The following is a 25,607-nucleotide window of genomic DNA, read 5'->3' on the forward strand; positions in this document are numbered from 1 at the left end:
GACTCCAACAACACGGTTTAGCACCAATACTCGGCCACAACAAACCACCAGTGTGTCAACACGCCAAGCAGATCGTTCGTGTCCGTGTCTAACGTTGTGGGTTAGTCCCGACAGCTTGAGCGAGTCCGTCATCAACTTATTCAGCCAGTTAGTTAGCTAGAATAGTTAGCATACTAGCTAGCCATTGCTTTCAGACAAAGAAGAAACCCCTCCTTTCACGGCACGAACACACAGAGAGAGCAAAACTAACGTTAACTAGTCACCCATGTCCCGAATTCCTTGAACGACTCTAGCTACCAATATGTAAAAATAAAACACAAATGTAGGTTATGACTTACCCCTAGCAGCTACTGTTAGCTGGCCAAGTGCAAAGCTAGCCACTGAATTGACTCAGCCAGTACGCGTCTGTTCGCTAGGTCGTTCCAGCTATTGTTTACTAGTTGCTCTCCAGGTAGCAACAAGCTAGCTAAATTTCAAGCACAGTAGCCACTTACTACCTAACGTTAACGGTTCAGACAATGAGGTTAGAAAACAGCTGAATGGTAGGCAATTATTGTATGTAATTATTGTAGGCAGCCAGCTGGCGTAAATACAGGCACTCTCAGGCGTGAAACAACTATACCGTTGCTAATAGTTGCCAGTAGCTACCCGCTAGGTAGTGGGTTAGCCAGCTAGCTTCGTGCTTCACCGGGCTCAGCCGAATACAATACTAACCTACAATAATTACATACAACAACCCACGATAACTACCTACAATACCTAACTACAATACCTAACTACAATCTAAATACATAGTTTAAGCCTTACTCGACAAAGCCCAAACTATGTATAAAGCTAAGCTTACCCGACGACCTCACCCGACAACCTCCTCCAGCTGAAATGGAGGATAAAGCCCAAAGTGAGTAGGGAGAAGTGATACTGTACTCTACAGAGCTGTTGCATAGTTACATATTGGAAGTATGCATGTACTTCAATAACAAATGCAAGTATTACAATGAAAGTACTTAAGTGCATGTCCTGAGCAAGAATTTTTATCATAGGTACACTTCAACTGTGAGAGACGGAATCTAAAACAAAAATCCAGAACCTTAACCTACCTTTTAAACCAGACAAAGACCACATAAACGTGTGGTCAGTTGAGAGCCAGTGGATTGGTCACTGTGTTATTCTTACCGCAGTGGTTTACAGTAATACTCAGTAAAAGCCTATTGATCCAAAGACTGTGGTGAGCAGTGGTGTAGAAATACTTGAAGGTACTACTTAAGTAGTTTTTCTGGGGTATCTGTACTGACTTTACTATTTATATTTTTGACTACTTTTACTTTTACTTCACTGCAGTACATTCGTAAATAAAATAAAATACTTTTTACTACATACATTTTCCCTGACACCCAAAAGTACTTTGTACATTTTGAATGCTTAGCAGGACAGGAAAACGGTCCAATTCACACACAAGAGGGCATCCCTGGTCATCCCTACTGCCTTTGATCTGGCAGACTCACTAAACACACATTCTTGGTTTGTAAATGATTTCTGAGTGTTGGAGTGTGCCCCTGGCTACTTTCAGTTTTACTTGAGATACACAGCTCCTCAACAACACTAGAAACACACACACACAAAAATTGCGATCAGCGGTTGTGGTGCGAATATGAGTGGCAGCAGAAAATGAAGTTGGCCTACAGTAGTGTATCCATCTCTGTGTGTGGAGTCAGCCCAGAAGCTAATAATATGCTGGTTGGGGGGTGAGGTGGTGTGGTTTGGCGCCCCCCCCCCCCCGTCCCCCCCCCCCCCCCCCCGTCCCCCCCCCCCCCCCCCCCCCCCCCCGTCGGAATCTAATCCTTTGCTGGAGTCACATACAGTACAGTACTGTAGATGTTACATCATCAAGGCACAGAGTGTGACCTTGGTACCCCTTTATGCTTGGCTGCACCTCTCCTGGCAGGGTTGCGGAGTGGCATAGCAGTGGGTACTGGGTAGTTTACTGTGCTAGAGAAAATCCCTTCAGTTTGACTCAATGTGATGTTATTATACTGTAATGTACTACAGGGCATGGAAAGCAGTCTGAGTAGCCCAATTCAACACTTGAGATGGTTTTTCTTCTGTCTTATTTTGGAAGCGTTTTAACCAGCAATCTTTTCTTTCAACCCTTTCTTGCACCTGGACCTTTTTCCAGGAAACATTTGAGATTAGGGTAGATTAGTTTCAGACGCCATTAAGTAATTCTGATCAGTAAGAGCTCTGCAGAGTCAAACCGCTACTAAAGAGGAAGATAAACATTGTCCCTGAGCAGTGAGCTGAAACCTCCAGTGAACCGCTGTCAGATCCCTGTATCTCACACATACAGTCATTGTTGCAGGTCTGCTTTGCTCCCGCTCTCATAGCTTTCCTATTGAACATCTTGTTTTCATCGAGGTTAGAATGAGTTACTGTTCTTTATTGATGTTCACAGTCCCAGTGTTGTGCTGTTCTGGCTACGGATTGCATTGTTTCAACGGTCCCAAGGAGGTGGGTCACACACCTAATTTAACCTCTAACTGATCTCAGAACAGAGAGAGCGGTGGAGTTGTGTAGGGGAGAGAGAATGTGTGACATAGTTCTGTGAGATCACTCAGCTCAGCACGGCTCAGAGCACGAGTCAGGGGTCGTGTGACATCACCTGGAAGGTGCAGGGGAATTGTTCCTTATCTGTCAGTAATGATAAAAGTACTGATATCATACTGTACCAGAACAGGATCACAGAGAGAACACTCGCTCACTGTCAGGGACCTGTAGTTGTTCCATTAATCACAACTCCTTCAGGGGCCTGTAGTTGTTCCATTAATCACAACACCTTCAGGGAGGAGGAGAGAGGCTGTAAGATCAAACCTCTATGAAGTTTAACACATACAGTGCATGCACGCACACGAATGCATTGATTACCTATATTAGCCATACTCAATAGGTGGACGGTGGTCCGGACCTGGACCCAGAACGGGGTCAATAAGGACCGTGGGTCCCGACCAAAATAAGTAAATATATATACACTGCTGGCCCATGTTGACTCCAATGCTTCCCACAGTTGTGTCAAGTTGGCTGGATGACCTTTGGGTGGTGGACCATTCTTAATACACACGGGAAACTGTTGAGCATGAAAAACCCAGCAGCGTTGCAGTTCTTGACACAAACCGGTGTGCCTGGCACCTACTACCATACCCCGTTCAAAGGTATTTAAATATTTTGTCTTGCCCATTCACCCTCTGAATGGCACACATACACAATCAATTGTCTCAAGGCTTAAAAATCCTTCTTTAACCTGTCGCCTCCCCTTCATCTACACTGATTTAAGTGGATTTAACAAGTGACATCAATAAGGGATCATAGCTTTCACTTGGTCAGTCTGTGTCATGGAAAGAGCAGGTGTTCTTAATGTTTGATATACTCAGTATGTGTGTATATATATATATATATATACACACACACAGTGAGGGAAAAAAAGTATTTGATCCCCTGCTGATTTTGTATGTTTGCCCACTGACAAAGACATGATCACCCTATAATTTTAATGGTAGGTTTATTTGAACAGTGAGAGACAGAATAACAACAAAAAAATCCAGAAAAACGCATGTCAAAAATGTTATAAATTGATTTGCATTTTAATGAGGGAAATAAGTATTTGACCCCTCTGCAAAACATGACTTAGTACTTGGTGGCAAAACCCTTGTTGGCAATCACAGAGGTCTGTCACGAACGTTGAGAGACGGGTCAGACCAAGGTGCAGCGTGGTATGCGTACATGTTTATTAATACGAATAAACACTTGACAAAATAACAAAACGTGAAGCTCAAACAGTGGCTACAACACAACAAGCCAAACGTGAGTCAAGATCCCACAACTAAGGTAGGCAACCAGACTACCTAAGTATGATCCCCAATCAGAGACAACGAGCAACAGCTGCCTCTGTTTGGGAATCACACCCGGCCAAACATAGAAATACCAACCTAGATCTACAACATAGAAATACAATAACATAGATCTCAACAGAAACTCACACCCTGACCCAACCAACAAGAGTTCTCTAGATCAGGGCGTGACAGTACCCCGCCCCAAAGGTGCGTACTCCGGCCGCACCAACCTGACTCATTAGGGGAGGGTCCGGGTGGGCATTCAGCCTCGGAGGAGGCTCCGGCTCCGGGCGTTACGACCTCTCCCTCTCTGCCTCCCCGTTGCACCCGTGGTCTGGTCTGGACCTCGGCGCGATGCTTCCCCTCTCCTTCCTCCCACGATGCACCAAGCCCTGTCTGGACCCTGGTGTGGGAGGCCCCAACCCTGGAGAGGGGCTGACTTCTGGGTCTGGAGTGGAGCCGCTGACCGGAGCTGAACTGGACCCCGGTGGAGCGGACTGCTCTGGCTCTGGAGTGGAACCGCTGACCGGAGCTGGACTAGGCACCGGTGGAGCGGACTGCCCTGGCTCCAGAGTGGAACCGCTGACCGGAGCTGGACTGGGCACCGGTGGAGCGGACTACTCTGGTTCCGGAGTGGAGCCGCTGACCGGAGCTGGACTGGGCACCGGTGGAGCGGACTGCTCTGGCTCCGGAATGGAGCCGCTGACCGGAGCTGGACTTAGCACCGGTGGAGCAGACTGTTCTGGCTCCAGAGTGGAGCCGCTGATCGGAGCTAGACTGGGCACCGGTGGAGCGGACTACTCTGCCTCCGGAGTGGAGCCGCTGACCGGAGCTGAACTGGACCCCGGTGGAGCGGACTGCTCTGGTTCCGGAGTGGAACCGCTGACCGGGCTGGATGCCCATTTTCACACGGCACGTGCGTGGCGCTAGCACAGGACGCACTGGACTGTGCAGGCGCACTGGCGACACAGTGCGTATCTCCGCATAACACAGAGCCTGCACGGTCACACGCTTCTTAGCGTGAATACGGGGAGTTGGCTCTGCTCTGAACCCTGGCTCCACCAACCACCCCGTGTGCCCCCCCAAAACATTTTCTTGGGGCTGCTTCTCTGGCTTTCTTCATGACCGAGTCCTTTTAAGTCGCCGTTTCTCCTCTCCTACCCGAGCTTCTTCACTCGCCCAGGGTCCTTTATCGGCTACACTCTCCTTCATTGCCTCTCGATAACGGACGGCCTCCTCCTCAGTAATTCTCCCCCAACCGAGGAGGACATCTACTACGGTTACCTCCTGTTGAGTCCCAGTCGTTTGCTCCTTCTGGGTACGCTGCTTGGTCCTTGTTTGGTGGGATCTTCTGTCACGAACGTTAAGAGACGGGTCAGACCAAGGTGCAGCGTGGTATGCGTACATGTTTATTAATACGAATAAACACTTGACAAAATAACAAAACAAAGAAACGTGAAGTTCAAACAGTGGCTACAACACAACAAGCCAAATGCGAGACAAGATCCCACAACTAAGGTAGGCAACTGTAAGTCGCTCTGGATAAGAGCGTCTGCTAAATGACTAAAATGTAAATGTAAAAAATGCAACCAGGCTACCTAAGTATGATCCCCAATCAGAGACAACGAGCTACAGCTGCCTCTGATTGGGAATCACACCCGGCCAAACATAGAAATACCAACCTAGATCTACAACATAGAAATACAATAACATAGATCTCAACCGAAACTCACACCCTGACCCAACCAACAAGAGTTCTCTAGATCAGGGCATGACAAGGTCAGACGTTTCTTGTAGTTGGCCACCAGGTTTGCACACATCTCAGGAGGGATTTTGTTCCACTCCTCTTTGCAGATCTTCTCCAAGTCATTAAGGTTTCGAGGCTGACGTTTGGCAACTCGAACCTTCAGCTCCCTCCACAGATTTTCTATGGGATTAAGGTCTGGAGACTGGCTAGGCCACTCCAGGACCTTAATGTGCTTCTTCTTGAGCCACTCCTTTGTTGCCTCGACCGTGGGTTTTGGGTCATTGTCATGCTGGAATACCCATCCACGACCCATTTTCAATGCCCTGGCTGAGGGAAGGAGGTTCTCACCCAAGAGTTGACGGTACATGGCCCCGTCCATCGTCCCTTTGATGCGTGAAGTTGTCCTGTCCCCTTAGCAGAAAAACACCCCCAAAGCATAATGTTTCCACCTCCATGTTTGACGGTGGGGATGGTGTTCTTGGGGTCATAGGCAGCATACCTCCTCCTCCAAACACGGCGAGTTGAGTTGATGCCAAAGAGCTCCATTTTGGTCTCATCTGACCACAACACTTTCACCCAGTTCTCCTCTGAATCATTCAGATGTTCATTGGCAAACTTCAGACGGCCCTGTATATGTGCTTTCTTGAGCAGGGGGACCTTGCGGGCGCTGCAGGATTTCAGTCCTTCACGGCGTAGTGTGTTACCAATTGTTTTCTTGGTGACTATGGTCCCAGCTGCCTTGAGATCATTGACAAGATCCTCCCGTGTAGTTCTGGGCTGACTCCTCACCGTTCTCATGATCATTGCAACTCCACAAGGTGAGATCTTGCATGGAGCCCCAGGCCGAGGGAGATTGACAGTTCTTTTGTGTTTCTTCCATTTGCGAATAATCGCACAGACTGTTGTCACCTTCTCACCAAGCTGCTTGGCGATGGTCTTGTAGCCCATTCCAGCCTTGTGTAGGTCTACAATCTTGTCCCTGACATCCTTGGAGAGCTCTTAGGTCTTGGCCATGGTGGAGAGTTTGGAATCTGATTGATTGATTGCTTCTGTGGACAGGTGTCTTTTCTACAGGTAACAAACTGAGATTAGGAGCACTCCCTTTAAGAGTGTGCTCCTAATCTCAGCTCGTTACCTGTATAAAAGACACCTGGGAGCCAGAAATCTTTCTGATTGAGAGGGGGTCAAATACTTATTTCCCTCATTAAAATGCAAATCAATTTATAAAATTTTTGACATGCGTTTTTCTGGATTTTTTTGTTGTTATTCTGTCTCTCACTGTTCAAATAAACCTACCATTACAATTATAGACTGATCATTTCTTTGTCAGTGGGCAAACGTACAAAATCAACAGGGGATCAAATACTTTTTTCCCTCACTGTATATATTATAATAATAATAATAATAATAATAATAATAATAATAATAATAATAATAATAATAATAATAATAATAATAATTTTAAGAACTTAGTCCAGATTTCAATTTAATGTGGTTGAGAGTTGTAATAGTAGAATACACAAAGTGTAATTTCGAAATTTAGTAGTGCATGGGCAGTAGTGCAGAAGCATACAGTGGGGGAAAAAAGTATTTAGTCAGCCACCAATTGTGCAAGTTCTCCCACTTAAAAAGATGAGAGATTGTAGGATTTTTAATGAATTTATTTGCAAATTATGGTGGAAAATAAGTATTTGGTCACCTACAAACAAGCAAGATTTCTGGCTCTCACAGACCTGTAACTTCTTCTTTAAGAGGCTCCTCTGTCCTCCACTCGTTACCTGTATTAATGGCACCTGTTTGAACTTGTTATCAGTATAAAAGACACCTGTCCACAACCTCAAACAGTCACACTCCAAACTCCACTATGGCCAAGACCAAAGAGCTGTTAAAGGACACCAGAAACAAAATTGTAGACCTGCACGAGCTGGGAAGACTGAATCTGCAATAGGTAAGCAGCTTGGTTTGAAGAAATCAACTGTGGGAGCAATTATTAGAAAATGGAAGACATACAAGACCACTGATAATCTCCCTCGATCTGGGGCTCCACGCAAGATCTCACCCCGTGGGGTCAAAATGATCACAAGAACGGTGAGCAAAAATCCCAGAACCACACGGGGGGACCTAGTGAATGACCTGCAGAGAGCTGGGACCAAAGTAACAAAGCCTACCATCAGTAACACACTACGCCGCCAGGGACTCAAATCCTGCAGTGCCAGACGTGTCCCCCTGCTTAAGCCAGTACATGTCCAGGCCCGTCTGAAGTTTGCTAGAGTGCATTTGGATGATCCAGAAGAGGATTGGGAGAATGTCATATGGTCAGATGAAACCAAAATATAACTTTTTGGTAAAAACTCAACTCGTCGTGTTTGGAGGACAAAGAATGCTGAGTTGCATCCAAAGAACACCATACCTACTGTGAAGCATGGGGGTGGAAACATCATGCTTTGGGGCTGTTTTTCTGCAAAGGGACCAGGACGACTGATCCTTGTAAAGGAAAGAATGAATGGGGCCATGTATCGTGAGATTTTGAGTGAAAACCTCCTTCCATCAGCAAGGGCATTGAAGATGAAACGTGGCTGGGTCTTTCAGCATGACAATGATCCCAAACACACCGCCCGGGCAACGAAGGAGTGGCTTCGTAAGAAGCATTTCAAGGTCCTGGAGTGGCCTAGCCAGTCTCCAGATCTCAACCCCATAGAACATCTTTGGAGGGAGTTGAAAGTCTGTGTTGCCCAGCGACAGCCCCAAAACATCACTGCTCTAGAGGAGATCTGCATGGAGGAATGGGCCAAAATACCAGCAACAGTGTGTGAAAACCTTGTGAAGACTTACAGAAAACGTTTGACCTGTGTCATTGCCAACAAAGGGTATATAACAAAGTATTGAGAAACTTTTGTTATTGACCAAATACTTATTTTCCACCATAATTTGCAAATAAATTCATTAAAAATCCTACAATGTGATTTTCTTGATTTTTTTCCCCTCATTTTGTCTGTCATAGTTGACGTGTACCTATGATGAAAATTACAGGCCTCTCTCATCTTTTTAAGTGGGAGAACTTGCACAATTGGTGGCTGACTAAATACTTTTTTCCCCCACTGTAAATATCATACCCCCCAAAAATGCTAACCTCCCCTGTTATTGTAATGGTGAGAGGTTAGCATGTCTTGGGGGTATGATATTTGTGCATCTGTAACTTTTTCAGATGCACACATAAAACATGGCAAAATGTGTTGAATTGCAGGAAATTAGCTTTAAAACTGGAAAATATTATTTCCGCCAACAGGAGGGGTGTGAACAGTTTCGGGTGGCATGGGTCGCGAGGTGGGGGTTTGTTACTACGCCGATAAAGACAATATCCATCTGGACCTTTGCCTTTGACCGTAGGAAATTTGTGTGACCGGACCTCATGTAGTAGTTGAGTTCCCCTGACCTACATTGTGTGCAGTGAACTTGACCCCAACGGACACAGGATGACTCAATAGTACATGAATGCAATATAACTCTTAAGATGACCCTCCTGGTCTTACTGCATAATATGCTGCATACAGACCATCATAGTTTAAACCCTGTATTTATTTTTGAGTTGGATCCCAGATTGTGTACAGATTAGCATGACAAACAAGCCAAACACCCAGGGGTGCTGCAAATGTTCCAGCGTCCTCCCATCCAACGTGTCACCACCCAGCATGAGATACTCTGTGAAAGAACAGGACATGTCAGAAACACTTGTCAGGAACACACACACACACACACACACACACACACACACACACACACACACACACACACACACACACACACACACACACACACACACACACACACACACACACACACACACACACACACACACACACACACACACACACACACACACCACACACATACACACACACACACACACACACACTACACACATACACACACTCCACTAACACATACACACACTGTTGAGTGATTTTGTATGTTGAATATTCGGCTGAGCTCAGATAGAATAGAGAAATGACAGATGCAGGACATGCTGCCATGGAGCGCTCTTATAGTTGACCTTACACCTGATAATATTATACACTTCCGCATGTAGTTCTAATTTAGTCTGTGTGTCTCCTGTCATTGAATAGAAGTGGGTCAGAAAGGCACAGGAAGGGGATGAGGGAGGAGGGGTATGAAGATGGGTTTTCAAGGCCAAGGCCATAAAACCGACTGTAAGTGATGTGTCTACAGTAGTGTCCAGGATGTTTATTTTCATTCTCTCTCTCTCTCTCTCTCTCTCTCTCTCTCTCTCTCTCTCTCTCCCTCTCTCTCTCTCTCTGTCTATCTCTGTCTCTCTTTCTCTCTCTTTCTCTCTCTCTCTCTCTCTCTCTCTCTCTCTCTCTCTCACACACACTCATGATCTCTTTCTCACTTTTCACATGCTTTCGATTGATGTTTGTACAGATTCTGTTGACATTAAGTATATTGATTTAGTTGACAATTTCCTTCACTTTTATTTATTGCTGCACAGGTAGAGAAGAGCACAATATTAAAATATGATTCCCTCTGTTATTTTTCTCTGACCAGGTAGAGTATGAGGTCCAAGAGCAGTGGGGTGGAGAGCCCAGCCAATGGGGTACTCGGGGTCCCCCAGGCAACGCATGACATTAACCAGGAAGAGGAAGTAAATCTGCATACACCCATAAAGAGTCTGAAGGTCAAAGTTCAACCAAACAATGAGGAGTTGGTGGAGGAGGTGGTGGTGGTCTCTGACATAGAGAAGTCAACCGAGGACAGCTCAGGGACTAGTGACCAAAGACTGGGAATCATGAACCTTACTAAAGAGGACCTTCTGAGGCTGCTAGGGGTCATGGAAGGTGAGGTTCAGGTGAGTCTGACTCATATTGATAAACTACCTATGCTCACATTGTACATAGCTTAACAGTTAACTGTGGGGTGAACCATTAATCTTGTCTGCTGGGATGTTGTTTACTTGTATTATCCACTAGGTGGAACCGATTGCCATGCTTAATTGTAAACCCTCACAATATTTTTGTCCAAAATGACATTCATTGTGAATTGCTCTATACTACACCTCCCTCTAGTGGCTGATGTTGGTACTAACACACATTACATAACATCACAGAAAACCTGTCTTACTGCTGTTTTGTAACATGGTAACTAATTATGGACTTGTAAGAGTAGTCCCTTGGTGCCCTAAACGAGATTCTTATAAACAATAAATTGCTAGGTTTTTTTCAGATTACTAAGAGAGTGTGTTTTTTGTGTGTGTAACCCACAGGCGAGGGATGATGTTATCTGTGTGCTGAAGACTGAGAAGACACGTCCGGAGGCTCTGAAGTCCCACTATGGTTCTGCAGCTCCTACCACAGCCCTCCAGGCCCTACAGAGAGACAGCCTTCTCACCAACACACAGACAGACATTGACAATGTCTACCAAAGACCAATGGCTGAGGTTGGTCACCTACAGTACTGACATATACTTATTACCTTAGAAAGTGACTGTAGTATTCTTGTTATTTTTCAAATGAAATGTTATTTGTCATGTACACAGTTTACAACAGGTATAAAAGGTTCAGTGAAATGCTTACACGCTACAGTAGCTCCCTCAACAATTGCAGTACAATGTAATTCATACAGACAAATCTGGATTTCAAATGTTGAAGATCATTAGTTTGACACATTTTGGACACCAGTTTTGTTTTACAATAAGGATGCATAGATCAACAAGACAGATGTACAGTAGTTGACTGAATAGTCACAGTTACAGTCTAATGATTCTTCTGTGTTGTGTGTTCCTCAGCTGGACCGTCTGCAGGACAAACACAAGGACACGTACCGGCGCATGCTGGAACAGCTTCTATTGGCTGAGAAGTGTCACCGCCGCACCGTGCATGAGCTGGACAGCGAGAAGCGCAAACACGCTGACTACATGAACAAGAGTGACGACTTCACTAACCTATTGGAGCAGGAGAGAGAGAGGTAAGATGATGAGGGGGAGGAAGAGAGAGAGGTCAGAGGATGAGGGGGAGGAAGAGAGAGAGGTCAGAGGATGAGGGGGAGGAAGAGAGAGAGGTCAGAGGATGAGGGGGAGGATGAGGGGGAGGAAGAGGATGAGGGGGAGGAAGAGAAAGAGGTCAGAGGATGAGGGGGAGGAAGAGGGAGAGAGAGAGAGAGAGAGATACTAGACATAACATAGTAAACATAAATCTGGAACACTCAAATTAGTATGATATGTTACGTTTGGTATAGTTACAGAAGACAGAAGGTTACTTAAGGCAAAAATGAAAGAAGGGTCTTTGGTCGGGGTGGATGGGTAGACGTAAAATGCAAATGTCTAGCAACCAAAATGTTGCGTGTTTGAATCTCATGGCGGACAACTTAACAATTTGAGTAGCAACTATTTGCTACTTTGCAACTACTTAGCATGTTAGCTGAGGCAAACCCTAGCCTTAACCCTTTAACCTAACTCTTAACATTAACCCTAACCTTAACCCTAAACTTAACCCCTAACCCCTAGCCTAGCTAGTGTTAGCCACCTAGCTAACATTAGCGTTAGCCACCTAGCCACCTAGCTAACATTAGCCACAACATATTGAAATTCGTAACATATCATACCATATGTTTTGCAAATTCGTTACATATTGTACGAATTGCAATTTGTAACATATCATAGGAATTGTAATTCGTAACATATCACATGAATTACCGATCACTGCACCTGTACACAGCCCATCTGAAATTAGCCCACCCAACTACCTCATCCCCATATTGTTATTTATTTTGCTCATTTGCACCCCAGTATCTCTATTTGCACATCATCTCTTGCACATCTATCATTCCAGTGTTAATACTAAATTGTAATTATTTTGCACTATGGCCTATTTATTGCCTTAACTCCATAACTTGCTACATTTGCACACACTGTATATATATTTTCTGTTGTATTTTTGACTTTATGTTTTGTTTACCCCATATGTAACTCTGTGTTGTTGTTTTTATCGCACTGCTTTGCTTTATCTTGGCCAGGTCGCAGTTGTAAATCAGAACTTGTTCTCAACTGGCTTACCTGGTTAAATAAAGGTGAAATAAATAAATAAAATTGTAATTTGTAACATATCATACGAATTGCAATTCGTAACATATCATACGAATTACAATTCGTAACATATCATACAAATTGTAATTCGTAACATATCATACAAATTGTAATTCGTAACATATCATACAAATTGTAATTCGTAACATATCATACAAATTGTAATTCGTAACATATCATACAAATTGTAATTCGTAACATATCATACAAATTGTAATTCGTAACATATCATACAAATTGTAATTCGTAACATATCATACAAATTGTAATTCGTAACATATCATACAAATTGTAATTCGTAACATATCATACGAATTACAATTCGTAACATATCATACAAATTGTAATTCGTAACATATCATATGAAATGGATGATGGGCATCTACAAATGAATACATACCATACAAAAGGTAAAATATCATACTAACCTCTATACCAGGCGGTGTCATAGGAAGGCCCTAAAAAAGACTCCATCCACCCAAGTCATAGACTGTTCTCTCTGCTACCGCACGGCAATTTACATTGACCCCCTCTACTATTTATTTATGTATTTATTGGTCTTAATTGTTTTACACTGACTCCCTTGCACTGGCTCTATGCACACTCACTAGACACTACCCACACACTCACACATACTACACTGACACTACAACACACACACACACACACACACACACACACTACATAAGCTAACACACATACACATGCATATTGACGCCACACACACACACTCACACATAGACATACTTTCACACAAAACGTTGTCAAAAAAGCAGTGAATTGGGAGCTTCAACAGTGTGCAGGCCTTCTTGTTCTATACTTTCACACTTCACATAAGCTGCTGCTACTCTGTTTATTATATATCCTGATTTACCCCTACCCACATGTACTGTACATACTGTATTACCTCAACTACCTCGTACCCCTGCACATTAACTTAGTACTGGTACTCCTTGTATATAGCCTCGTTATTGTTTTTATTGTGTTACTATTTCCTTTTTATTTAGCAAATATTTGTCTGCACTGTTGGAGGGACAGAGGGACAGATAACTTTAGCAGACTCCACTGGCTAAATCCATTGGATGAGGCTTTTGCAGCAAACACTATTGTTGCTTCCCAGTGCAGAGACTTGCATACAGTGGCTTGCGAAAGTATTCACCCCCCTTGGCATTTTTCCTATTTTGTTGCCTTACAACCTGGAATTAAAATGGATTTTTGGGGGTTTTGTATCATTTGATTTACACAACATGCCTCCCACTTTGAAGATGCAAAATCATTTTTTTGGTGAAACAAACAAGAAATAAGACAAAAAAACAGAAAACTTGAGCGTGCATAACTATTCACCCCCCCAAAGTCAATACTTTGTAGAGCCACCTTTTGCAGCAATTACAGCTGCACATCTGTTGGGGTATGTCTCTATAAGTTTGGCACTTCTAGCCACTGGGATTTTTGCCCATTCTTCAAGGCAAAACTGCTCCAGCTCCTTCAAGTTGGATGGGTTCCGCTGGTGTACAGCAATCTTTAAGTCATACCACAGATTCTCAATTGGATTGAGGTCTGGGCTTTGACTAGGCCATTCCAAGACATTTAAATGTTTCCCCTTAAACCACTCGAGTGTTGCTTTAGCAGTATGCTTAGGGTCATTGTCCTGCTGGAAGGTGAACCTCCGTCCCAGTCTCAAATCTCTGGAAGACTGAAACAAGTTTCCCTCAAGAATTTCCCTGTATTTAGTACCCTCCATCATTCCTTCAATTCTGACCAGTTTCCCAGTCCCTGCCGATGAAAAACATCCCCACAGCATGATGCTGCCACCACCATGCTTCATTGTGGGGATGGTGTTCTCGGGGTGATGAGAGGTGTTGGGTTTGCATGTTGGGTTTGCGTTTTCCTAGATGGCCAAAAAGCTCAATTTTAGTCTCATCTGACCAGAGTACCTTCTTCCATATTTTTGGGAAGTCTCCCACATGGCTTTTGGCAAACACCAAACGTGTTTGCTTTTCTTTAAGCAATGGCATTTTTCTGGCCACTCTTCCGTAAAGCCCAGCTCTGTGGAGTGTACGGCTTAAAGTGGTCCTATGGACAGATACTCCAATCTCCGCTATGGAGCTTTGCAGCTCCTTCAGGGTTATCTTTGGTCTCTTTGTTGCCTCTCTGATTAATACCCTCCTTGCCAGTCTGTGAGTTTTGGTGGGTGGCTCTCTCTTGGCAGGTTTGTTGTGGTGCCATATTCTTTCCATTTTTTAATAATGGTTTAATAGTGCTCTGTTGGATGTTCAAAGTTTCGGATATTTGTTTATAACCCAACCCCGATCTGTACTTCTCCACAACTTTGTCCCTGACCTGTTTGGAGAGCTCCTTGGTCTTCATGGTGCCGCTTGCTTGGTGGTGCCCCTTGCTTAGTGGTGTTGCAGACTCTGGGGCCTTTCAGAACAGGTGTATATATACTTAGATCATGTGACACTTAGAATGCACACAGGTAGACTTTATTTAACTATTATGTGACTTCTGAAGGTAATTGGTTGCACCAGATCTTATTTTAGGGCTTCATAGCAAAGGGGGTGAATACATATACATGCACCACTTTTCCGTTATATTTTTTATTTTTTATTTGAAACAAGTGATTTTTTTCATTTCACTTCACCAATTTTGACTATTTTGTGTATGTCCATTACATGAAATCCAAATAAAATTTCATTTAAATTACAGGTTGTAATGCAACAAAATAGTAAAAATGCCAAGTGGGATGAATACTTTTGCAAGGCACTGTATGTGTTTGCTCTTCCCCCTGTGGGCAATGGGGGCATGGAGAACCTGTATGCCCATAAAGTCCATGCAGTTCCCTTGGATCCAGCAGTGTAAAGGGCCATTACACAGTTTTAACTGTTCAGTTGTGCTTAGAGTTACTGTGTGCAGTACCAGCCGCCTCTGGACACGGACCATTTACTCTGGCTGATAGATGATGTGTTAGAACTAAGGTGTGTGTGTGCGTGTGTGCCTGTGTGTGTGTGCAATGTTTGTACAGTCAACCTGCATGCATGCACGAGTGTGTGCGTGTATATGTTCCCCACACCCAGTAATCTGCAGGCCAGAGGCCAGAGTGGAGCCCCAGCTGTGTTTCATAAGCTATAAAACTTCAAACAGCATCTCCCAGACAGGCCCAATGTACTCTCACAGCTCCACAGCTCCTTCCCCTTCCCTTCTATTGGACAACTCAGGAGACAGACCATGAAGGCTACATCACTGTCAGAAGAGCCACCATCAGAGACAGTGGGAGAGGCCTGTGAGAAGGAGGGAGAAAGAGGGAAGAGGGAGATTAAGTACTGTACATTGGTTCCGAACATTAGAACAAACTTGAACCTGAAGAGCTTTGCCCAGGTTGTGTTTGATTGACACCTGACTGAGGTAGACCCTGAACATGCCTAACCCCAGGCAGCAGGTTTCACGCTTTGTTGGAGAGAGATAGCAACCCCAGGATCTCCCTTTAACGAACCTTCAGACTGTCTGATGAAAGCCTTCCACATTAACCACCCGCAGAGAAACAGATTCAGTCAGTGGGACTGAGTTAAGCTAGGCTTCATCAGGTACTAGCTATGTACAGTATGAGACAGCAGTGACTTTCATTCTAAAAACATGGAAGAAGGTGGATATGAACTATAAATAGTTTAATCCAAACCTGAGATGGTTGTTGGAGTTTACAGGTTTACAGGTTTCACTAGGTAGATGTACTGTAGGTCCAGTTGATCTTACTGTAGGTGTTAGCAGTGCCGGTGACCTCCTCTGCCAGGATGTTTCACTGTCCTGGTTGGCCAGTGTTCAGCCTACTGTCCTCCACAATCTCCTCTTAGTGCATACAGCCCTGTGCTTTAGATCTCCTGCTCCATCAGCACTGGCTGAGCCCACATTCTCCTGGCCTGGAGTCAGGGAAAGGCCACGCACGCACGTATACACACACTGGCTGAGCCCACATTCTCCTGGCCTGGAGTCAGGGAAAGGCCACGCACGCATGCACACACGTATACACACACGCGCGCAAGCACACACACACACACATACACACTCCCGTGCCTGGTAGAGAGTTGCCACTGTTTTGATGTTTCTCTATGTCAGTGCAAGGTGGGAGCAATCCGTCTACATGTCCATCCATCTCACACCTATTCATTTAAATAGCTCACTGACGTGTGAGTGTGCAAGGAGAAAAGCCAAAACACCTATAGGGTCTTACACCAAACTACTGAAGGAATTTGGAGTGAAGGGGTTGCTAGCTATGCTCATGACTTTGTTACACATACAGTACAGTATGTTGTGAATTAGGAAATAGAAGCCAGTTGCTGCGGTTGTATTCATAAGAGAGGCATTTAGTGCCGCTAGCCGTCATTGTGATCAAACCTACACCGGCCTGTGATCCAGACATTGGGTGCTTTAAAGTAGCTTAGCTTCTGGTGCCCTTCTGTTAACACCATGCCAATGAGACGTGCTGTATCGACCGTGCTGTAGCTGAGCACTTAATGCTTTTCCCCCTCAAGAGCAGTGATTATAGTCCACGGCTGTGTTTTGACAGGCATTGGCACGGCGTGTCAGCTTCAGTCCACAACCCCCTGACACATACAAGCTGCTGCACCTCCAACTACATTCCTCAGGGAAACATGGGATGAGTGAAATGTTGTTTCATCATGAAAATGTGTTTTCTCAGGGACCCACTGTTGATTGCACCTGAACATGTGCTCAAGTGAGTTCAGGAGGACAGTATCTCACCAAATTAAACTTACAATAATTTGATCATCCTGAATCCATGATCAAACAGAGCTGATAATGTTCCAACTATGTTACATGAATCCTAACACACCAGCAGTCTGTGTGGTTCATAACTCGTCATACTGGTGGACAAACTTCATTACAGTATAGTCTGGTTGTTAAAAGGTCAATGCTGCTGCTTGTTGGAGACTTTTACTGGAGACTTTGACTTGGCCTTAGATCACGAGGGGCTCCTGAGGACATTGCTACACCTCTGATGGGTCTGACAGGGAAGCCATTTGACCACAGTTACTCCCTCCTGAATGACTGGGTCTCCAGGGAGATAGGGAGCTCTACTTTACGTCTGAAGGTCAGGTGTGAGTGACTTCTCCCCAATGTGACCTCGCCGCTGTAGGTGCCATTGACAGTGACATCATGCCTGTGACCTTTGTGTGAGGGTAATTTTAGAGTGCCGATTGCTTAGGTGTCAATGACTTATGGACATGGGTAAGTATGTATGAAGATCAAGTGGCACATTGTAGAGCAGGAGTGTCAAACATACGGCCCACAGGCCGGATCCGGCCTGCCAGCCCATTCAATCTGGCTCGCGGGTGTTTTGAGTAATTTAAAAAAATATGTTTTTGTATAATTTATTTTATTATTTCGGGGAAAAAACATTGAAATTACTAAAACCAAACAGTGTAGAAATGATAATGGATCTACAGTCTCTGTCCAGCTTGCTAACAGTCATCGAAACCAAAGCTAGACAGTCAGGGAGCAATCGATGCAAAGCAATGGATAGAGGACTATTTGTAGAAATGTTGTACGATGGGAAATATAACCAATTTTAAGTGTGTTCCTCCGGACCTCGGTGAAGAAAAATGAGTTTGCCACCCCTGCTGTAGAGTCTGGATAATACTCTGTACAGTAGCCAGCCATGGTGGTGATCTGACTTGGCAGTGGGATTTGAATGATACCGATACTCATAATCCTTCAACATAAACGAAGGATCTGCTCTAATAGAATCTAGAATTCAATGCATCCTCTGTATAGAGGTCAAGTATGATGAGCTCTAAAGGGATAGTTAATTACAGATTAATTACATTGCCCTTAATTGTTGTTGTTGTGGTGGTGAAGATAGAAGTTTCTTTGTTTGACTGTAAGGTTTAGAGTGCTATGCCTACTGTCTCTATACTGATCCACTCGGTTACCATATCGCTCAGAGTCAGCACCTCATAAAACCATTGTCAGGGTTCCTGTCTGTCTGAGTGTTCACAGAGTCTGTGTCTTCACCTTCAGGGAGCGGAACTGGCTCATCCCTATCTGTTTTCCCCATTATTGGTCAGCTTTACACAGAGCAGAATGCTGATCCACTTTTCCCAAGGTGACACCACAGCAGACAGACTCACTGTCCTCTCTCCTATACCACTGAGCTTATAGCTTCCTGCCTGACCAGATAATTTCCTGTCTGTAGGCAGGGGTATTAGGAGATTACAGGGCTACTTTGCATTGTTTTCCATTAACAGAATTTGGCTTAGCCAAAACAGCGCTGTGTCTATGGAAACCAATTTAAGTAATGTAAGAAGTGTCTGAATCACTTGTGTACACAGGCTTTTGTAGTAGCCTGTGTGTAGGAGCCATTTCCCTTGAAACACACTCCCCATTGCCTGTTAGTGAACACAAAAAAGGGGGGAAACAAATGAAGGAGGAGTGTAAAGAACGCCCTCCTCTGGCCAGGATCCCTCCCACATCCTCACAGTCTAAACCAGAAATCCCACAGATCTCTGCCTGACTGCCTATAGGCAAGGTGACATCACCAGCTAAAGGTCCGGTGCTACACACACAGCATTTATTCACCTTTCATTGTCCTGATGACATGCTTGGAATGTGACGGTAAAGTTATTGTGGATAAATGCCAACTCTGAACTTGGAGTGGATCCTGTACTATGGCAAACATGTTAGACATGGACTCCCCTGTAGTGCATGTAGAATAGTGGGTACGTTTTGGTTGGTGTCTAAGTTGTTCAGAGTGCAACTGTTTCTGCTGGTATAAAATGCACTGCTGTCAGAAATGTGTTTCTTGGTTGATATCCTAGCTCAGTGTGAGATGTACTGTATGCATTTTTATATAAAGTGTGCACACAAAAGATGGAGAGTTCCCAAGACAGCTATGCATTCAGTGTGTTTTGCATGCAACTTGTTAAAGGCTCTCTTTGTCTGTTGAGATTCCTCACATGGACATGCACAGCATAAAAAGAAGCAGAGTTAAAGAGACTGCTCAGTGGGTGTTTAATCAAACTTTCACTCACATTTTGTTTTCTTAGTCTTGATTCCAACAGCAAGGATGGAAAACAGCAAGGGAGTTTTTGGCAGTTTTTCCTAGTGTACTAGATCTTTCAGTGTGCTGCAGTTCTTTGCCAAATCAAGTGTGAGAGGCATGGCTAGCTGAGCCAGAAAGAATCAGTGGAGGGTTCAGTATCTGATCTGACCCATCATTGTTCCCTGTGACACAGCATCATGCGTTTTTACATTCATCCTTCCTTATCCTGATCATCCATTATGCAGTAATATAGCTTGATTTCCTCTATATCCATTTAACATCTAGTAGGTTTATTAATTGGGAACATGAGAGAATAATTTATATTCATCCATTTAGATTTTGGTAAATATGATTGAATATTAAGGTGTGCATGTATTCATCCCAAAAGGTATGTAGCAGCAGCGAATACCAGTAGTCATGTCTAGTATCTTAAACACTGTAAGTTTCATGGCAGCTTACTGTAAAATGTATTCAATCACTCCTGTCATGTCAAACCAATTTTCTATGGTTTTACATTTCTGTAGAAATTCAAACCATTCTTGTGCTACAAAGTATCAAGCTTGGCTGAAGTGAATGATGTTAAAATTATATTTTTATTTCTGAAAGATTACATTACATAATGATACACCATATAAAACACTGTTACTTCAAGGATGTACAGTCCAGCAGAACAGTTTACACACATCCTTACTTATCTACTGTTTTTTTATCTCTCGACAGATTGAAGAGGTTGCTGGAGAATGAGAAAGCCTACCAGGTGCGTAAAGAGAAGGAGAACACCAAGCGTCTGGAGAAGGTGAGGGAGGAGCTGGTCAAACTGAAATCCTTTGCCCTGATGCTGGTAGACGAGCAGCAACTCCACCTGGAGCAGATGGACCAGCAGAGCCAGAGGGTCCAGGAGCTGACCCAGCAGCTGCAGCAGAGGGAGAAGGACCTGAGCGACGCCAGCGCCCGGGCCCAGGAGGACAGACAGAGGGCCCTGAGTTTGGAGGGCGAGCTGAGGGAATGCCAGGCCAAGTTTACCCAGAAGCAGGAGGAGAGGACCGCCAAGCTGGCCAGCCAGGAGTCCCAGAGCCGCCAGCTGGATGTCAAGCAGTCTGTACTCACCCACACGCTGGAGGACCTGGAGGAGAGCAACAGGGCTCTGAGGAGGTCAGAGGAGGCGCTGAAGGAGAGCAATGGGGCTCTGAGGAGGTCAAAGGACGAGCTGGAGGAGAGCAACGGGGCTCTGAGGAGGTCAGAGGAGGAGCGCAACGGGGCTCTGAGGAGGTCAAAGGAGGAGCTGCACGAGCTGAGGGATAAGATCAGCAAAGGGGAGTGTGGGAACTCTAACCTAATGACAGAACTGGAGAACCTCCGCAAACGGGTATTTGAGATGGAAGGGCAGGACGAGGAGATCACCAAGGCAGAGGCCCAGTGCCGGGAGCTGAGGAAGAGGCTGCAGGAGGAGGAGAGCCGAGGGAAAGAACTCAAACTGCAAGTGGAGAAGCTCCAGAGGAGAATGGTGGAATTGGAGAGACTAGAGGGGGCGTTCAACGCCAGCAAGGCGGAGTGCTTCCAGTTACACTCCGCTCTGGAGAGAGAGAAGGATGTGTCGAAGGAGCTTGCTGACGAACTGGTGGCCTTTAAGATACGCATGAAAGAGATGGAATCCTCTGAGCTGAGACTGGAAAAGACTGAGCAGGGCCTTAAAGATGACCTGGCGAAGCTGAAGTCATTCACTGTGGTAATGGTTGATGAGAAAAATTATATGATGGAGAGAATGCTGTTAGAGGAGAAGAAGAGGGATGATCTGAGTAAGACGTTCAAAGCGGAGCAGGGCAAGGTCATGGAGGTGACTGAGAGATTGATAGAGGAGAGTAAAAAGCTCCTGAAGTTGAAATCAGAGATGGAGGCCAAGGTTGGGAACCTCACCAGAGAGAAAGGAGAGCTAAGCACTAAGCTCACATGTGAAATGGAAAAGAGCAAGGATCTGAGCTCCAAAGTCAGCCAAATGAACAAGAGGTTAGATGGATTGGAGGAGGCAGAAAATATATCCACAAAGAACATAGCAAAGAGGGAACTGGTAAGCTTGTCAGATGGGGGTTCGAAAGAGGACAACAGGGTGAAGGAGCTAACATATGAAATAGAGCGATTGAAAAACCGTCTCAAGCAGCTGGAGGTTGTGGAGGGCGATTTGATAAAGACAGAGGATCAGTACGACCTGCTGGAGAAAAAGTTAATGACGGAGCAAGACAAGGCCAACATTCTCTCCCAGCAGGTGGAGGAGATGAGGAGTCAGATCGCCAGGATTAAAGCAATAGAGAATGGAGAGGTGGAGAGCCAGGAGGCAGACCTACGACAGTGCTGCAGGACAGAGAACGCCAACACCAGAGACTTGCAGAACGACATGGTAGCTCTCAAGGAGAAGATTCATGAGCTGATGAACAAAGAAGACCAGCTCTCTCAACTCCAAGTGGACTACTCCATCCTCCAGCAGAGGTTCCTAGAGGAAGCAGAGAAGAAGGACAACATGAGCATTGAGGTCCTCCACCTCACCAAAGAGCTGGAGGTGACCAAGCGCCACAGCCGCGCTCTACGACCCTGTCTGAACGGGAGGAGGATGGTGGACGTTGCCATGGCGTCCACGGGAGTGCAGACTGATGCGCTGGCCAATGAGACGGCAGAAGAGGACACCCCAGCTGTGTTCATCAGGAAGTCAGTCCAGGAAGAGAATCACATCATGAGTAATCTTCGACAGAAGGGTCTCAAGAAACCCACAGAGAAAGCTGGTGGTCATGAACGCTACTCACCGTCTGCTGCCGCTGACCTCAGCATGAAGAAGTCCTGGATTCCATGGATGCGGAAGAGGGAAAACATCCCTCAGGGAGGTAATCTGCATAAGTCTGTCCATAGCAACGGTGAATCCATGCATTCTGATCTGGCCATGTCTCAGAAGCAAGGGCAGCCTTTACGCATCAGAGTGACCCCAGACCACGAGAACAGCACGGCTACCTTGGAGATCAGCAGTCCTTCTGCTGCGGACCTCTACTCCAGCTCCAGCCTCAGCCTCAGTCCCACCCTGCAGGGCCACCAGAAGCCTCGGATCACCATCATTCCCACCCACACACACACCACTGCAACTTCAAGGGGCAGAGCCAGCGCAGGGCCAGGGGGACCAGAGAGGGCCAAGTCCCCGGTCACCATCAGCACCATCTCCAGGGCCAAGTCACCAGAGATCAGCAAGGCCTCCTCCTCTTCCTCCTCCTCTTCCTCCTCCTCTTCCTCCTCCTCTTCCTCTTCAGGCAGACCCATGTCACCCATATCCATCATGACAGTCAGCTCTTCTATGGTGTCCAACATGTCCGCCTCCCCAGAGCCCCAGGAGATTACCATGGGCCGGGTCGTGTTCAAGGTGACCCCTGAGAAGCAGATGGTCCCCACACCAATCAGGAAGTACAACTCCAACGCCAGTATCATCACCACCACAGAGGACAACAAGATTCACATCCACCTGCATGGCTCCCAGTTCAATAAGGGCCCCTCGGAGGGCCACAACATCACAGCACCCAAGGTGGTGGTTAGGCCTGTCGGCGTGGCAACTGAGTGTAGCAGAGAGATGACGTTATCCACGGGCACAGTGTTGCGCTCCCCTCACCATAGCGCCACTGCTGTCAAAACCACTCCCAGTAAAGTGATGAGCAGCATCACTATCACTGCAGTCACGTCCACCCCTGCCAGACCAACACAAGCTGTGGTGAGTCTCCTCAGTACATAAATTCACCTGGCTGTTATGTTAATCTGTTATTAACTCATTCAAACGTATACTTTTTGAGTTGTGTTAACCCTGTGCACCCCAATTAAATTATGAATCTAAAAAGGAAATCTATGAAAATAATTATGTTTATGAATTGCAAAATAATGATTTGGTAAGATTGTGGACATGTACGTTCCTTTCTGTTACGTAAGATATTGATGTGCGACAAGGTGGCATCTCACTGAATGTGCGGTATAATAAGGTCTTTGTGGGGCGAATGGTAGCGTGACAGAAGGAGCTTTATCAACAGCCCTCCAGACAACAGAGATCTAATGACGTGACAATCTGCCACCATGTTACAATCATCCTGTCACTTATAGCTGCTGCTCAGTGTGTACATTCACACACAGACACACAGGGCACAAACACCCTCACTGACAGAAGAAATGCAGCACAGAGCTGGTAGGCTGCAATACACTGTAACATGACCCGCAACATTACTCCCCCACTGAGTTGGTCTTGAAAGAAGGACTAAATATTTACAGTTCATATAGTAAATGTTCTCTAAGGGAAATGTTTTCATACATATTCCCCCTCAGTAATTGATCATTTTCTTCTACCCCTTTCTCTGTTGTGGCCTCCTCTTCCCTCACCCCCTCTCCTCTTTCTATCCTATCCCTGTATCTCCCAGCCCGGGCATGATGCCCACCCACCCCGAGCAGGGCTCACCCGTATCCCCATGTCCAAGGGCCTGAAGACAGGCAAAGCCATGCTGGGAGCCCTGGGGATGTCTGGAGGAATGAGGCTGGAGCAGAGAGCAGAAAGCCAGTCCATGAGGATAGAGCTGAAGAAATCCACAATCAGCAGCACAACAGCCTTTCAAAATGGAGGGAAAGGCTGTTAGAGCCAGAGACACTAACAGGGAACATTAGTCAAACAAGCTGCCAACCAAAGTAGTGTTCTATGGGTCAGAGGTGCTCAGTATAGAGGCACCATTAAATTACCTGGAGACAGAGAGCGAGGGGGATATTCAGACAAGGGAAAGTTGTTTGGCTCCTCTCTGTTGAGCAGGAGCCTGAGTTGATCATTGTGTTCTTATCCAACTGAAAACAGTATACATATCTAATATATTATATTTTTAGAAAGTATTTATATTCTGTTCTCAGTGTTTGTAATGTGGATGAAATCAACTTAACTGCTTTCTTAGATACCCGCTGGCATTTTGTAAGGGAACAGAGTCAGGTGTATTGTCAGGTAATTCTGCTACTAACTGCTTCATGTATTAGTTAGGGACTGCTTCACCTAGTGAGCTTTTCATGATGGATTTTTGTACTGCATTTAATACTGAGACCACATCATTTGGTGTGCAGCAAATTAAATGTGTCCTTTTTTATGTAAATGTTTTTGTAATGACGTATTTGAAATAAAACTTTTTTCTGAAAGATGACCTACAGCATATTCAACAAAGAATATTGTTATGAGAATACATGCAACATTGAGTGCACTATGTTAACGTTCTCTAACATAATTTTGGATGCATTTTCTGGGCATGGGCATCAGTTGAACCAGACTCACTGTAGTAATTAATTCATCTCACATTCATTTACTGACTAGGAAGTGTTTGTATTGACTTGCTGTGTGTTATGAAATTGGAAAATATATCAAAACAAATGGCCATATACATCAATGCTGTGATACACTGGTGAGCCAAATTCTCACAGTCATCTCTCAATTGTGGAGCGCTTACTTGCCATAAAGCAATTAAAATCAACTCGGTTAACAAGCTGCCTGTGTCTACAATCACCAACCATGTGCCCTCTGAATGAAATAATAATAATGTTTCTAATTTGCTCAATCGACCAATGAGAGACAATCAAACCAGTGTCATTAGATGGGTTTGTTGTGAGTCAAAGGGTAACTAGCCTGAGACCCCTACGGGAAATGTATGTATAGAAATATAGGAATTCAAAATGCATCAAAATATATTTAGTAATGTCTATGAAATACATAAATAAAACATTTCTAAATGTTTTAAATGTGTATAAAATATACTTGTCTGTACAATATGTAACTTAACTCAATGCACAAGCAATGAG

General features: G+C 44.9%; 1 protein-coding gene across 1 annotated transcript; it reads left to right on the plus strand.

Annotated features, from left to right (window-relative positions):
- Nucleotides 1-10,198: 10,198 nt before the first annotated feature.
- Nucleotides 10,199-24,415, plus strand: LOC311145398 (filamin-A-interacting protein 1-like; the record flags this gene model as incomplete). The annotated part of the gene is made up of 5 exons (XM_084181624.1): nt 10,199-10,492; nt 10,907-11,080; nt 11,429-11,607; nt 20,496-23,511; nt 24,209-24,415. 5 exons carry the CDS (start codon nt 10,199-10,201, stop codon nt 24,413-24,415), a joined length of 3,870 nt encoding a protein of 1,289 aa, XP_084037750.1.
- Between the last annotated feature and the right edge of the window lie 1,192 nt (nt 24,416-25,607).

Source organism: Coregonus lavaretus (assembly GCF_964263955.1).
Source record: "Coregonus lavaretus genome assembly, chromosome: 18".
Lineage (NCBI taxonomy): Eukaryota > Metazoa > Chordata > Actinopteri > Salmoniformes > Salmonidae > Coregonus > Coregonus lavaretus.